Source organism: Orbicella franksi, chromosome 1 (genome assembly GCF_964199315.1).
Source record: "Orbicella franksi chromosome 1, jaOrbFran1.1, whole genome shotgun sequence".
Classification (NCBI taxonomy): domain Eukaryota; kingdom Metazoa; phylum Cnidaria; class Anthozoa; order Scleractinia; family Merulinidae; genus Orbicella; species Orbicella franksi.
The window spans coordinates 5,008,408-5,022,558 of NC_138145.1; the positions used below are offsets into that span (position 1 = coordinate 5,008,408).

General features: G+C 46.3%; 1 protein-coding gene, 12 non-coding genes and 1 pseudogene across 13 annotated transcripts; 9 read left to right on the top strand and 5 right to left on the bottom strand.

Moving 5' to 3' along the window:
- Positions 1-581: 581 nt before the first annotated feature.
- On the bottom strand, positions 582-700 carry LOC145465133 (5S ribosomal RNA). The gene has a single exon (XR_014041523.1). It is a non-coding gene; the product is annotated as a 5S ribosomal RNA (ribosomal RNA).
- Positions 701-1,149: 449 nt separating this feature from the next.
- LOC145466224 (U2 spliceosomal RNA) lies at positions 1,150-1,341 on the top strand. Its single transcript, XR_014041844.1, has one exon. It is a non-coding gene; the product is annotated as a U2 spliceosomal RNA (small nuclear RNA).
- Positions 1,342-1,568: 227 nt separating this feature from the next.
- On the top strand, positions 1,569-1,732 carry LOC145465644 (U1 spliceosomal RNA). The gene has a single exon (XR_014041664.1). It is a non-coding gene; the product is annotated as a U1 spliceosomal RNA (small nuclear RNA).
- Positions 1,733-2,618: 886 nt separating this feature from the next.
- LOC145465138 (5S ribosomal RNA) lies at positions 2,619-2,737 on the bottom strand. The gene has a single exon (XR_014041524.1). It is a non-coding gene; the product is annotated as a 5S ribosomal RNA (ribosomal RNA).
- Positions 2,738-3,117: 380 nt separating this feature from the next.
- On the top strand, positions 3,118-8,530 carry LOC145486795 (uncharacterized). The gene has a single exon (XM_081465512.1). It carries the CDS (start codon positions 3,265-3,267, stop codon positions 4,642-4,644), a length of 1,380 nt encoding a protein of 459 aa, XP_081321638.1. The 5' UTR covers positions 3,118-3,264; the 3' UTR covers positions 4,645-8,530.
- On the top strand, positions 8,435-8,614 carry LOC145466293 (U2 spliceosomal RNA; annotated as a pseudogene).
- A 227-nt stretch (positions 8,615-8,841) lies between these two features.
- LOC145465658 (U1 spliceosomal RNA) lies at positions 8,842-9,005 on the top strand. The gene has a single exon (XR_014041669.1). It is a non-coding gene; the product is annotated as a U1 spliceosomal RNA (small nuclear RNA).
- An 886-nt stretch (positions 9,006-9,891) lies between these two features.
- LOC145465145 (5S ribosomal RNA) lies at positions 9,892-10,010 on the bottom strand. Its single transcript, XR_014041525.1, has one exon. It is a non-coding gene; the product is annotated as a 5S ribosomal RNA (ribosomal RNA).
- A 449-nt stretch (positions 10,011-10,459) lies between these two features.
- On the top strand, positions 10,460-10,651 carry LOC145466232 (U2 spliceosomal RNA). Its single transcript, XR_014041845.1, has one exon. It is a non-coding gene; the product is annotated as a U2 spliceosomal RNA (small nuclear RNA).
- Positions 10,652-10,878: 227 nt separating this feature from the next.
- LOC145465665 (U1 spliceosomal RNA) lies at positions 10,879-11,042 on the top strand. The gene has a single exon (XR_014041670.1). It is a non-coding gene; the product is annotated as a U1 spliceosomal RNA (small nuclear RNA).
- Positions 11,043-11,928: 886 nt separating this feature from the next.
- Positions 11,929-12,047, bottom strand: LOC145465159 (5S ribosomal RNA). Its single transcript, XR_014041528.1, has one exon. It is a non-coding gene; the product is annotated as a 5S ribosomal RNA (ribosomal RNA).
- A 449-nt stretch (positions 12,048-12,496) lies between these two features.
- On the top strand, positions 12,497-12,688 carry LOC145466240 (U2 spliceosomal RNA). Its single transcript, XR_014041846.1, has one exon. It is a non-coding gene; the product is annotated as a U2 spliceosomal RNA (small nuclear RNA).
- Positions 12,689-12,915: 227 nt separating this feature from the next.
- LOC145465671 (U1 spliceosomal RNA) lies at positions 12,916-13,079 on the top strand. Its single transcript, XR_014041672.1, has one exon. It is a non-coding gene; the product is annotated as a U1 spliceosomal RNA (small nuclear RNA).
- Positions 13,080-13,965: 886 nt separating this feature from the next.
- Positions 13,966-14,084, bottom strand: LOC145465165 (5S ribosomal RNA). The gene has a single exon (XR_014041529.1). It is a non-coding gene; the product is annotated as a 5S ribosomal RNA (ribosomal RNA).
- Between the last annotated feature and the right edge of the window lie 67 nt (positions 14,085-14,151).

Genomic DNA, 14,151 nt, shown 5'->3' on the forward strand with positions numbered 1-14,151 from the left:
CAGTATGGAAAGAGCAAAGGACAAGGAAAGTAACAGGAGAAGTGCTGGCCAAACCGTGAGTTGATTTCTACCTTACGATTGTTGTGTTGGTGGTTCGTTGACTAAACTAGACAACGGTCCGAGCCTCCGTCATTCTCCAAGTCAAGTCATGAATAGAATTGTTTTGACGGCTCGAATTCGTGTCGACCGTTAATATGCAACGGCTCGCGTGTGTTGTTTGCTTTGCCGTTGTTGATCGGGCGCATTTCTTTGGGAATTGGCGTAGTTTTCCGCACTTTTAGCTGCTTGAAAACCGTTCGGCAAGGCAGAATATCATTTTGCTTCGAATTATTTGATGTCACACACGCCAATTTGATGTCATAAATAACCGTTTCGCACGCGAACGTTAGCGCGCGAGACTTCGATTCTAATTTATCCCGCGATCATTTTAAGGGTACTTTTCATGTTTTCTAGCTATCTTTTGAGTCTCCTGAAATGTGTAAAAAGTTATTTGTGCTTTCCAGCCACTGGAATAGCCAAAGGTGGTAGTAAAAGAAAGAAAAAATGAACATATGCAAAATAAAACGGCCGAGAAAATGAAAAGTCTACAACACGGGGTATTCCCAGGCGGTCACCCATCCAAGTACTAACCCCGCCCGACAGGGCTTAACTTCGGTGATCGGACGAGAACCGGTGCTTTCCCTGTGGTATGGTCGTAGACAAGAGAAAGGGCTGAAAATTTAGTCTTTTAAACGAGCCACCAAAGCAAAAGCAAAGCAATAATAGCAACCAGCAATCTTTTAGCAGGCATTTCTTGACTTCTCTGCAAGTTGTATGCACGTGGAGAGCGAATGTTGATAACGTAGCCGTTTTTTTTCTGCCTGTGTCTGTAGCGCTATCTTAGTAACGGAGTCATTACAGGTCTTTAACATGTTGCCTCGTTTTGGAGGGCAAAAAGGTGTTTGATCTCACTCACCCCTGGAGGCACGTTATCAACTTTGCTGCTGATTTTTGTGGACTTGTGTTGTAGAACAAGTGCGTCTACGACGGCAACTTGCTCCATGGCGTCGGCCTACAGTCGGCTCCAGGCCCCTCGGCGACAGCATATTGACCACCATATCTCAAAGGGGGAAACCCTGGACCACCCTCCTAGGGGAGGGAAGGTCCGGTATCGCTTCTCGGCCTTTTGGCTAAGATCAAGTGTAGTATCTGTTCTTATCAGCTTAATATCTGATACGCTGCTCATTGAGCAGCTCATATATTAAACTGATTTTTGGAACTGGGCTGTGGAAAAGAGGCTTGCCTCGTCCCAGCCACGGGTTGCCTCGGTATAGCACTACCTCCGAGTGCGGCCCACTTCCCCTCGGGGAAGAAACCTTCATTCAATCAAAGAAAGAAATCAAAGAAAGCCTCCTCCTGACACTAATGTCTGGCGTTTTTCTCTGTCGGCAGGCACAGACTGAGGAGGGAAGCTACTCTAGAGCCGCCTAGAAGTGAGGCTGGAGGTTCTAGCACGCCCGCAAAGCACTACCACAAGGATATAGAGGTAAGGAGGTTTGCCTTTGACGGCCCCCGCGTCAAGAATTTTCATACTTACCTGACGCGGGAGGTACTGTGATCAAGGAGGCAGTCCTCTCAAGGCGAGGCCCTTTCATTGCACTTCGATCGGGTTGACCCTTGCGATTACCCCAAATGTGGGTAACTCGAGCGTATAATTTCTGGTAGTGGGGGCCTGCGTTCGCGCTCGCCCCCGAAAAAGTGCAAGTGTTGGCCCTGTGAATGGTGGATGGTTAATGATTGACGCTTTGCTTTGTTCGTCAGTTGGCCGGGCCGGGCTGGACGACTGGGCACAGTGAACAACGAAGGAACGTGTCAAGCAAGGCAAGGATTTCCAGCTGCAACTGAAAAGGCGAGTGCGCTGGAACTCGTGTTGTCATGCATCCATGTTGTACTGAACTGAAGAAGGTGGCTTTTCCGATTTGCGTTTGTTTCGGCAGGCGGTCAATCATTGACTCGATCCCCGCCAAGTTTGTCCTCGAAGTAACGTTCGTCGACTTACAGTATGGAAAGAGCAAAGGACAAGGAAAGTAACAGGAGAAGTGCTGGCCAAACCGTGAGTTGATTTCTACCTTACGATTGTTGTGTTGGTGGTTCGTTGACTAAACTAGACAACGGTCCGAGCCTCCGTCATTCTCCAAGTCAAGTCATGAATAGAATTGTTTTGACGGCTCGAATTCGTGTCGACCGTTAATATGCAACGGCTCGCGTGTGTTGTTTGCTTTGCCGTTGTTGATCGGGCGCATTTCTTTGGGAATTGGCGTAGTTTTCCGCACTTTTAGCTGCTTGAAAACCGTTCGGCAAGGCAGAATATCATTTTGCTTCGAATTATTTGATGTCACACACGCCAATTTGATGTCATAAATAACCGTTTCGCACGCGAACGTTAGCGCGCGAGACTTCGATTCTAATTTATCCCGCGATCATTTTAAGGGTACTTTTCATGTTTTCTAGCTATCTTTTGAGTCTCCTGAAATGTGTAAAAAGTTATTTGTGCTTTCCAGCCACTGGAATAGCCAAAGGTGGTAGTAAAAGAAAGAAAAAATGAACATATGCAAAATAAAACGGCCGAGAAAATGAAAAGTCTACAACACGGGGTATTCCCAGGCGGTCACCCATCCAAGTACTAACCCCGCCCGACAGGGCTTAACTTCGGTGATCGGACGAGAACCGGTGCTTTCCCTGTGGTATGGTCGTAGACAAGAGAAAGGGCTGAAAATTTAGTCTTTTAAACGAGCCACCAAAGCAAAAGCAAAGCAATAATAGCAACCAGCAATCTTTTAGCAGGCATTTCTTGACTTCTCTGCAAGTTGTATGCACGTGGAGAGCGAATGTTGATAACGTAGCCGTTTTTTTTCTGCCTGTGTCTGTAGCGCTATCTTAGTAACGGAGTCATTACAGGTCTTTAACATGTTGCCTCGTTTTGGAGGGCAAAAAGGTGTTTGATCTCACTCACCCCTGGAGGCACGTTATCAACTTTGCTGCTGATTTTTGTGGACTTGTGTTGTAGAACAAGTGCGTCTACGACGGCAACTTGCTCCATGGCGTCGGCCTACAGTCGGCTCCAGGCCCCTCGGCGACAGCATATTGACCACCATATCTCAAAGGGGGAAACCCTGGACCACCCTCCTAGGGGAGGGAAGGTCCGGTATCGCTTCTCGGCCTTTTGGCTACGATCATAGGGCTTGCGATCTGTTTGCTTTTTAGCAATCCTTTTTTAGTTCGAGAATGAGTGAAGAAAGTGTTTCTATAAGTCAGTTTACGAGCACCGCGGAGAGTGGGAACGTCCCAGATGCGAACCTGGCTGATTCTCATGTGAGTGAATCGTGGGCGGATATCACACCTGAGGTTGACATTCCTGTTCCAGATGTGCTTAGGAATTTGGCTAGCAATGGTCTGCGATTTAAAAGTGTACCGTTTCAGAGTGCTAGAGATAAGTCTAGGCTCGTGAAAAATCGCTCGGTCTATTTTGCGGTGGATACGGTTGTGACTAGTCAAACTATCCTTGAGGCATTTGACGCTGCAGGCGTCGACATTGATGAGATCACTAGCATTCAGAGGAAAGCTTCCAACAAGACCTGGATCGTAACGTTCGACTCGCAGTTAGCGAAAGAGGCAGCGTTGGAGGTCGCGTGTGTTGAAATTGGTGGTTCGACAATTTTCCTGGGCGACTGTGAAAATCGCCTAGTTCTTGTTAAGCTCTATGAAGCGCCGGCTGAGCTGCCGGACACGGCCTTAATTGGCCGTCTGAATCACTATGGTCGTGTTTTGAGCTTTCGACGAGATAAGATAGCGCAGTTTATTGATAATGGTGTGCGCACTGCTCGAATGAGTTTGTGCCGACATATTCCCTCGACCATCAACCTGGCCGGTGAATTTATTCGAGTGTGGTACCCAAGCCAACCCAAAACATGTCGTAACTGCGGCTCTGAAGACCACCTCGTTAAGGACTGTTCATCCGTTCGTTGTTTTAATTGCGAACGTCCTGGTCACCGCGCGGAGAACTGCGAAGAGCCGGCTAAATGTACCGTTTGCAAGGCCGATGACCACCAACTGGCCGATTGTCCGTTCGTCCTTTATAGCGCCAACGTGGACAGCGGTTTAAAAGAGGGTGCAGAAAAGACGGAAGACGAAAAGCAGAAGGAAAAGCAGCAATTTCGAGTAAGAATGGATCAGGCGAGGAATAAACAACAAGAAACGGAAAACCAAGAACGCCGTATGCAAATGGAGGGTGGGTCATCGCACGAGGCGCGGCAGGAGAAAGACAAGGGAAGAGAAAAGAACAAAGGCAAAGAACAAAGAGGCGAAGAGAAAAGAGGTGAGAAGGTCCGGGACTCAAGGGAGCGTGATGATAAACATCGGCATGAATCGGAGAAAAGTGAAGATGAAAGGGAAAGAGAAGATCGAAGAAGATACGAGTCATCGAAGGAAGGAAGGAGAAGAGATCGAGAGGACAGTGATCATCACCGCGATCGTGAGTATTCGCGACGGGACTATAGGCGGGACCGTTCTTCTCGTCGTGATCATTCTGATTACGACGACGACGATGACCATACCGGTTGGACTCGTGTTTCTTACAGGCGTAGGCGCCGGTATGATTATTTTTAATCCCTCGCAATGGATAAGCTCAAGATCATTTCCTTAAATGTACGAGGACTCGGGTCCTCTGATAAATCTGCAAAAATCATTCACGAGCTAGGTCTTTTAAATTGTGACATTGTGCTTTTGCAGGAGACGCATGTCTCGTGCAAAAAACAAGCCGAAAGATTTGAAAAACTTTGGAAGGGCAAGTGTTTTTGGTCCTTTGGGACGGGCAAATCTGCCGGTGTTGCCGTCCTTTTCTCTTTGAATTTTTCCGGCAAAGTTATTCGTTTTTTATCTGATTCTGACGGCAGGGTTTTGAGCTTATTAATTGATGTTCATGGTTTTAGGCTTAATCTTGTTGATATCTATTCTCCTAATGTCATTTCTGATCGCAAAATTTTTTTCTCCTGTCTGCATGATTATTTTCTTTCCCAAGGCGATTTGGTAATCGGGGGAGATTTCAATTGTGTTGACAATGTTTTGGATAAATTGAATTGTTCTTTTGTTCCTTTGTCCGATCAAAAGCTTCTTTGTTCTTTACGTGCCGATTTCTCACTCACTGATATTTGGCGTAAACATAATCCGCGCGGCGTTGTTTTTACTTGGTTTAATAGTGATTACACGCAAGCATCTAGAATTGATCGCTTTCTCGTTGCAAATAGCCTAGTTTCAAAGGCTAGTTGCGACATTTTGCCGTGTGTTTTATCGGATCACGATTTTGTTAGAATTGAATTTACTGCTAGTTCCTCCAAGCGCGGTCCTGGCGTTTGGAGGTTTAATAATTCTTTGCTTTCTGATGTCGAATTTCGAAACGTTTTGTCCAAAGCGATTGCCGATTTTAAGCTTAAAATCCCTGATTTCGCTTCCTTGCGAAAGTGGTGGGATAGTTTAAAGACTGAAATTCGTCGGATTACTATTTTGTATAGCACCCGTAAACGTAGGGCTGTAAATGCTAGGAGAATTGCCCTTACTAGGCAGCTTGTTCGCGCCAAAAATGCCTTGCATTCGAATCATTCTAATGACTCAAGCGTAATTAGTGATCTTGAAAGCCAGTTGTCTTCCCTGGTCTCAGGGGAGGCCGAGGGCGCTAAGGTTCGGTCTCGCACGCAATGGTTTGAAGAGGGTGAGAAACCGACCCGCTATTTTTTTCGCCTTGAAAAGAAACGTGCTGATGTCAATACTTTTGAATCTCTTTTCGATGTTAATGGCCTTGTTAAAACTTCTCAGAAAGATCTTGAGAATATTTTAGTGCTTTTTTACAGGGACTTGTTTAGCAAAGACTCCCCTAATTTGCATATCCAAACTGAAATAATTAATGATCTTGATTTCTCTCTAACTGATATTGAGCGTGATTTGTGTGAAGGTTTTTTCACTAAGGATGAGTTGTTTGCCGCCTTGAAAGGTCTCCAGACCGGCAAATCGCCAGGGTCTGATGGCCTTTCAACGGAATTTTATGTTTGTTTTTGGAATGATCTTGGCGATTCTCTTCTTTCTGTTCTGAATGAGTCCTTTCGTACTGGCTGTCTTACTGATAGCCAGTACGAGGGTCTCTTACGCCTTATTCATAAAAAGGACGATCGGCGTCTTCCGAAAAATTGGCGCCCAATTTCCTTATTGAACACAGATTACAAATTAGCGTCCAAGGTTATTACTGAGCGTTTGAAGAAAGTGATGAGTTCTCTTGTCCACCAAGATCAGACGTGTGGTGTTGTGGGCCGCACTATTTTTTCTAATTTGTCTTTGCTTCGTGACGTTCTTGATATGATTGACAGGACTAACGAGCCTGCTATTCTTGTCTCTCTCGATCAGGAAAAGGCCTTTGATCGTGTCGATCATGACTTTATGATGCGTGTTTTGCGGAAGTTCGGCTTCGGCCCTTCCTTCTGCAATTGGATTGAATTATTTTATGCAAAGGCTTTTTCCCGTATAATTGTCAATGGCTCCCTGTCTCCCCCTGTTTTTCTTCAGAGGGGTGTTAGACAGGGTTGCCCGCTTTCGCCTTTACTTTATGTTTTAGTTTCCGAGGTCTTATCGACTCAAATTCGTAAATGCAAGGATATTGAAGGTTTCCTGCTCCCTGGAGCAGGGGGCCTTCAATATAAAATTTCACAATACGCTGATGATGCCACTAGTATTTTAAAGTCCGAAAGATCTCTTTGTTCTCTTCTCCAAGTTGTACATAGGTTTGAGCAGGGTTCGGGTGCCAAACTGAACACCTCTAAGTCAGAAGCAATGTGGCTTGGAGGATGGCGTGCCAGGGGGGATTCCCCCTTTGGCCTTAAGTGGGTCAATAAGATGAGAGTTTTGGGTGTCTTTTTTTCCAACGGTCTAGTCAGTGTTGATGACGATAACTGGCGGTCTAAACTTGATAAACTTAGTTCAGTTTTGAATCTTTGGAAACAGAGAGATCTTTCTTTTGTAGGCAGAGCCTTAATCGTTAATGTCCTGGGCGCGAGTCGCCTATGGCATGTCGCTAAGGTCATTCCTCCGCCCCACTGGGTGCGTGATAAGTTCAAGTCTATCGTGTGGCCCTTTATCTGGAAGGGAAAAATGGAAAATGTCAGTCGTGATCGTTGTTGTGCGCCCCTAGCATCTGGGGGCCTTAACATTGTTAATTTCGAAGTTAAGTGTGCTAGTCTACGCCTTTCCAACTTTCTAAGTCTTAGGGATGACTTTGGCACCTGTAAGTGGCATTATCTTGCGCGTTATTTCTTAGGTCGTAGATTAACTATTCTTGATTCCCGCTTTTGTTTTCCAAGTAATTTATGTCCTTCTTCGTCTCTTCCTTCTAATTATTATCGTATTTGTTTAGATAGTTTTCGTCTCTTACATCAAAGGGCTGGTACCTTACCTGACGTTTTGACTTGCAAGAATTTGTATCTCTTGCTCCTTGATCCTGTTCGCGTGGCACCCCGGTGCTCTGGTTTTTGGGGCTCTGTAGTGGGTCGCCCCATTAACCGCTGGGCCTGGGTGTGGCGTAAATCTAGACTCAAATTAATCGAAAACAAGAAAAACGATATCATTTGGCTTCTAATTCACAGGGTAGTCCGGGTGCGTTATTTGCTTAAATCTTGGGGCTACATTGATAATGATAAGTGTGCGTTATGCAATAGGCCCGAAACAATCGAGCATTGTTTCTTGGAATGTCCCAGAGTTGTAAAAGTCTGGGATCATTTCTCCCCCCTCTTTTGTACCTTGCTTGACTCTCCTTTTTCTGTTTCCCCCATGTCGGTGTATTACCCTTTTTCTTGTGACCAGTCTTCTACTGGTTCTTCTCTTTCTGAGTACCTAATAGCGACGATCATCTATTGGTGCTGGTTCGCTCGAAATCGCGCTACCTTTAGACGATCAATTCTAAGTTCTGATGCGATAGTTAACCTTATTAAGAAAGATGTCCAGATTAGAGTCCGTAGTAGTCGCGCCGATGCTATGAGGAATTTTTGGTCTTTCAGAAATGCCTTCTGCTCTGTTAGCTTAAATGGGGATCTTTCTTTCTTTCCGTCTTTATAATTTTCTCTTGGAACTTTTTCTTCTACTTCTGTAAATAGTTTTTGCTTATTTTTAATTTATCATTAGTTCTACTTACTAGGCGGATGCTTACTCCGGGCCCTTGTGGCCTGTGCGCTGTTTGCGTCTGCCTGTAAGAGAAAATGGACATTGATATTAGTAGATTTATAAATCGTAATATTTAAGTACTTGTACATTTATACATCGTAGCTAACACAATTGAGCTCTGTAATATTTAAGTACTTGTTAGTTTACTCACCATTGTAACTATAGGATCATGTCAATTTAAATAAAATCGCCTGGTCTCCAGGCTTTTATATTTTAAAAAAAAAATCTGTTCTTATCAGCTTAATATCTGATACGCTGCTCATTGAGCAGCTCATATATTAAACTGATTTTTGGAACTGGGCTGTGGAAAAGAGGCTTGCCTCGTCCCAGCCACGGGTTGCCTCGGTATAGCACTACCTCCGAGTGCGGCCCACTTCCCCTCGGGGAAGAAACCTTCATTCAATCAAAGAAAGAAATCAAAGAAAGCCTCCTCCTGACACTAATGTCTGGCGTTTTTCTCTGTCGGCAGGCACAGACTGAGGAGGGAAGCTACTCTAGAGCCGCCTAGAAGTGAGGCTGGAGGTTCTAGCACGCCCGCAAAGCACTACCACAAGGATATAGAGGTAAGGAGGTTTGCCTTTGACGGCCCCCGCGTCAAGAATTTTCATACTTACCTGACGCGGGAGGTACTGTGATCAAGGAGGCAGTCCTCTCAAGGCGAGGCCCTTTCATTGCACTTCGATCGGGTTGACCCTTGCGATTACCCCAAATGTGGGTAACTCGAGCGTATAATTTCTGGTAGTGGGGGCCTGCGTTCGCGCTCGCCCCCGAAAAAGTGCAAGTGTTGGCCCTGTGAATGGTGGATGGTTAATGATTGACGCTTTGCTTTGTTCGTCAGTTGGCCGGGCCGGGCTGGACGACTGGGCACAGTGAACAACGAAGGAACGTGTCAAGCAAGGCAAGGATTTCCAGCTGCAACTGAAAAGGCGAGTGCGCTGGAACTCGTGTTGTCATGCATCCATGTTGTACTGAACTGAAGAAGGTGGCTTTTCCGATTTGCGTTTGTTTCGGCAGGCGGTCAATCATTGACTCGATCCCCGCCAAGTTTGTCCTCGAAGTAACGTTCGTCGACTTACAGTATGGAAAGAGCAAAGGACAAGGAAAGTAACAGGAGAAGTGCTGGCCAAACCGTGAGTTGATTTCTACCTTACGATTGTTGTGTTGGTGGTTCGTTGACTAAACTAGACAACGGTCCGAGCCTCCGTCATTCTCCAAGTCAAGTCATGAATAGAATTGTTTTGACGGCTCGAATTCGTGTCGACCGTTAATATGCAACGGCTCGCGTGTGTTGTTTGCTTTGCCGTTGTTGATCGGGCGCATTTCTTTGGGAATTGGCGTAGTTTTCCGCACTTTTAGCTGCTTGAAAACCGTTCGGCAAGGCAGAATATCATTTTGCTTCGAATTATTTGATGTCACACACGCCAATTTGATGTCATAAATAACCGTTTCGCACGCGAACGTTAGCGCGCGAGACTTCGATTCTAATTTATCCCGCGATCATTTTAAGGGTACTTTTCATGTTTTCTAGCTATCTTTTGAGTCTCCTGAAATGTGTAAAAAGTTATTTGTGCTTTCCAGCCACTGGAATAGCCAAAGGTGGTAGTAAAAGAAAGAAAAAATGAACATATGCAAAATAAAACGGCCGAGAAAATGAAAAGTCTACAACACGGGGTATTCCCAGGCGGTCACCCATCCAAGTACTAACCCCGCCCGACAGGGCTTAACTTCGGTGATCGGACGAGAACCGGTGCTTTCCCTGTGGTATGGTCGTAGACAAGAGAAAGGGCTGAAAATTTAGTCTTTTAAACGAGCCACCAAAGCAAAAGCAAAGCAATAATAGCAACCAGCAATCTTTTAGCAGGCATTTCTTGACTTCTCTGCAAGTTGTATGCACGTGGAGAGCGAATGTTGATAACGTAGCCGTTTTTTTTCTGCCTGTGTCTGTAGCGCTATCTTAGTAACGGAGTCATTACAGGTCTTTAACATGTTGCCTCGTTTTGGAGGGCAAAAAGGTGTTTGATCTCACTCACCCCTGGAGGCACGTTATCAACTTTGCTGCTGATTTTTGTGGACTTGTGTTGTAGAACAAGTGCGTCTACGACGGCAACTTGCTCCATGGCGTCGGCCTACAGTCGGCTCCAGGCCCCTCGGCGACAGCATATTGACCACCATATCTCAAAGGGGGAAACCCTGGACCACCCTCCTAGGGGAGGGAAGGTCCGGTATCGCTTCTCGGCCTTTTGGCTAAGATCAAGTGTAGTATCTGTTCTTATCAGCTTAATATCTGATACGCTGCTCATTGAGCAGCTCATATATTAAACTGATTTTTGGAACTGGGCTGTGGAAAAGAGGCTTGCCTCGTCCCAGCCACGGGTTGCCTCGGTATAGCACTACCTCCGAGTGCGGCCCACTTCCCCTCGGGGAAGAAACCTTCATTCAATCAAAGAAAGAAATCAAAGAAAGCCTCCTCCTGACACTAATGTCTGGCGTTTTTCTCTGTCGGCAGGCACAGACTGAGGAGGGAAGCTACTCTAGAGCCGCCTAGAAGTGAGGCTGGAGGTTCTAGCACGCCCGCAAAGCACTACCACAAGGATATAGAGGTAAGGAGGTTTGCCTTTGACGGCCCCCGCGTCAAGAATTTTCATACTTACCTGACGCGGGAGGTACTGTGATCAAGGAGGCAGTCCTCTCAAGGCGAGGCCCTTTCATTGCACTTCGATCGGGTTGACCCTTGCGATTACCCCAAATGTGGGTAACTCGAGCGTATAATTTCTGGTAGTGGGGGCCTGCGTTCGCGCTCGCCCCCGAAAAAGTGCAAGTGTTGGCCCTGTGAATGGTGGATGGTTAATGATTGACGCTTTGCTTTGTTCGTCAGTTGGCCGGGCCGGGCTGGACGACTGGGCACAGTGAACAACGAAGGAACGTGTCAAGCAAGGCAAGGATTTCCAGCTGCAACTGAAAAGGCGAGTGCGCTGGAACTCGTGTTGTCATGCATCCATGTTGTACTGAACTGAAGAAGGTGGCTTTTCCGATTTGCGTTTGTTTCGGCAGGCGGTCAATCATTGACTCGATCCCCGCCAAGTTTGTCCTCGAAGTAACGTTCGTCGACTTACAGTATGGAAAGAGCAAAGGACAAGGAAAGTAACAGGAGAAGTGCTGGCCAAACCGTGAGTTGATTTCTACCTTACGATTGTTGTGTTGGTGGTTCGTTGACTAAACTAGACAACGGTCCGAGCCTCCGTCATTCTCCAAGTCAAGTCATGAATAGAATTGTTTTGACGGCTCGAATTCGTGTCGACCGTTAATATGCAACGGCTCGCGTGTGTTGTTTGCTTTGCCGTTGTTGATCGGGCGCATTTCTTTGGGAATTGGCGTAGTTTTCCGCACTTTTAGCTGCTTGAAAACCGTTCGGCAAGGCAGAATATCATTTTGCTTCGAATTATTTGATGTCACACACGCCAATTTGATGTCATAAATAACCGTTTCGCACGCGAACGTTAGCGCGCGAGACTTCGATTCTAATTTATCCCGCGATCATTTTAAGGGTACTTTTCATGTTTTCTAGCTATCTTTTGAGTCTCCTGAAATGTGTAAAAAGTTATTTGTGCTTTCCAGCCACTGGAATAGCCAAAGGTGGTAGTAAAAGAAAGAAAAAATGAACATATGCAAAATAAAACGGCCGAGAAAATGAAAAGTCTACAACACGGGGTATTCCCAGGCGGTCACCCATCCAAGTACTAACCCCGCCCGACAGGGCTTAACTTCGGTGATCGGACGAGAACCGGTGCTTTCCCTGTGGTATGGTCGTAGACAAGAGAAAGGGCTGAAAATTTAGTCTTTTAAACGAGCCACCAAAGCAAAAGCAAAGCAATAATAGCAACCAGCAATCTTTTAGCAGGCATTTCTTGACTTCTCTGCAAGTTGTATGCACGTGGAGAGCGAATGTTGATAACGTAGCCGTTTTTTTTCTGCCTGTGTCTGTAGCGCTATCTTAGTAACGGAGTCATTACAGGTCTTTAACATGTTGCCTCGTTTTGGAGGGCAAAAAGGTGTTTGATCTCACTCACCCCTGGAGGCACGTTATCAACTTTGCTGCTGATTTTTGTGGACTTGTGTTGTAGAACAAGTGCGTCTACGACGGCAACTTGCTCCATGGCGTCGGCCTACAGTCGGCTCCAGGCCCCTCGGCGACAGCATATTGACCACCATATCTCAAAGGGGGAAACCCTGGACCACCCTCCTAGGGGAGGGAAGGTCCGGTATCGCTTCTCGGCCTTTTGGCTAAGATCAAGTGTAGTATCTGTTCTTATCAGCTTAATATCTGATACGCTGCTCATTGAGCAGCTCATATATTAAACTGATTTTTGGAACTGGGCTGTGGAAAAGAGGCTTGCCTCGTCCCAGCCACGGGTTGCCTCGGTATAGCACTACCTCCGAGTGCGGCCCACTTCCCCTCGGGGAAGAAACCTTCATTCAATCAAAGAAAGAAATCAAAGAAAGCCTCCTCCTGACACTAATGTCTGGCGTTTTTCTCTGTCGGCAGGCACAGACTGAGGAGGGAAGCTACTCTAGAGCCGCCTAGAAGTGAGGCTGGAGGTTCTAGCACGCCCGCAAAGCACTACCACAAGGATATAGAGGTAAGGAGGTTTGCCTTTGACGGCCCCCGCGTCAAGAATTTTCATACTTACCTGACGCGGGAGGTACTGTGATCAAGGAGGCAGTCCTCTCAAGGCGAGGCCCTTTCATTGCACTTCGATCGGGTTGACCCTTGCGATTACCCCAAATGTGGGTAACTCGAGCGTATAATTTCTGGTAGTGGGGGCCTGCGTTCGCGCTCGCCCCCGAAAAAGTGCAAGTGTTGGCCCTGTGAATGGTGGATGGTTAATGATTGACGCTTTGCTTTGTTCGTCAGTTGGCCGGGCCGGGCTGGACGACTGGGCACAGTGAACAACGAAGGAACGTGTCAAGCAAGGCAAGGATTTCCAGCTGCAACTGAAAAGGCGAGTGCGCTGGAACTCGTGTTGTCATGCATCCATGTTGTACTGAACTGAAGAAGGTGGCTTTTCCGATTTGCGTTTGTTTCGGCAGGCGGTCAATCATTGACTCGATCCCCGCCAAGTTTGTCCTCGAAGTAACGTTCGTCGACTTACAGTATGGAAAGAGCAAAGGACAAGGAAAGTAACAGGAGAAGTGCTGGCCAAACCGTGAGTTGATTTCTACCTTACGATTGTTGTGTTGGTGGTTCGTTGACTAAACTAGACAACGGTCCGAGCCTCCGTCATTCTCCAAGTCAAGTCATGAATAGAATTGTTTTGACGGCTCGAATTCGTGTCGACCGTTAATATGCAACGGCTCGCGTGTGTTGTTTGCTTTGCCGTTGTTGATCGGGCGCATTTCTTTGGGAATTGGCGTAGTTTTCCGCACTTTTAGCTGCTTGAAAACCGTTCGGCAAGGCAGAATATCATTTTGCTTCGAATTATTTGATGTCACACACGCCAATTTGATGTCATAAATAACCGTTTCGCACGCGAACGTTAGCGCGCGAGACTTCGATTCTAATTTATCCCGCGATCATTTTAAGGGTACTTTTCATGTTTTCTAGCTATCTTTTGAGTCTCCTGAAATGTGTAAAAAGTTATTTGTGCTTTCCAGCCACTGGAATAGCCAAAGGTGGTAGTAAAAGAAAGAAAAAATGAACATATGCAAAATAAAACGGCCGAGAAAATGAAAAGTCTACAACACGGGGTATTCCCAGGCGGTCACCCATCCAAGTACTAACCCCGCCCGACAGGGCTTAACTTCGGTGATCGGACGAGAACCGGTGCTTTCCCTGTGGTATGGTCGTAGACAAGAGAAAGGGCTGAAAATTTAGTCTTTTAAACGAGCCACCAAAGCAAAAGCAAAGCAATAATAGCA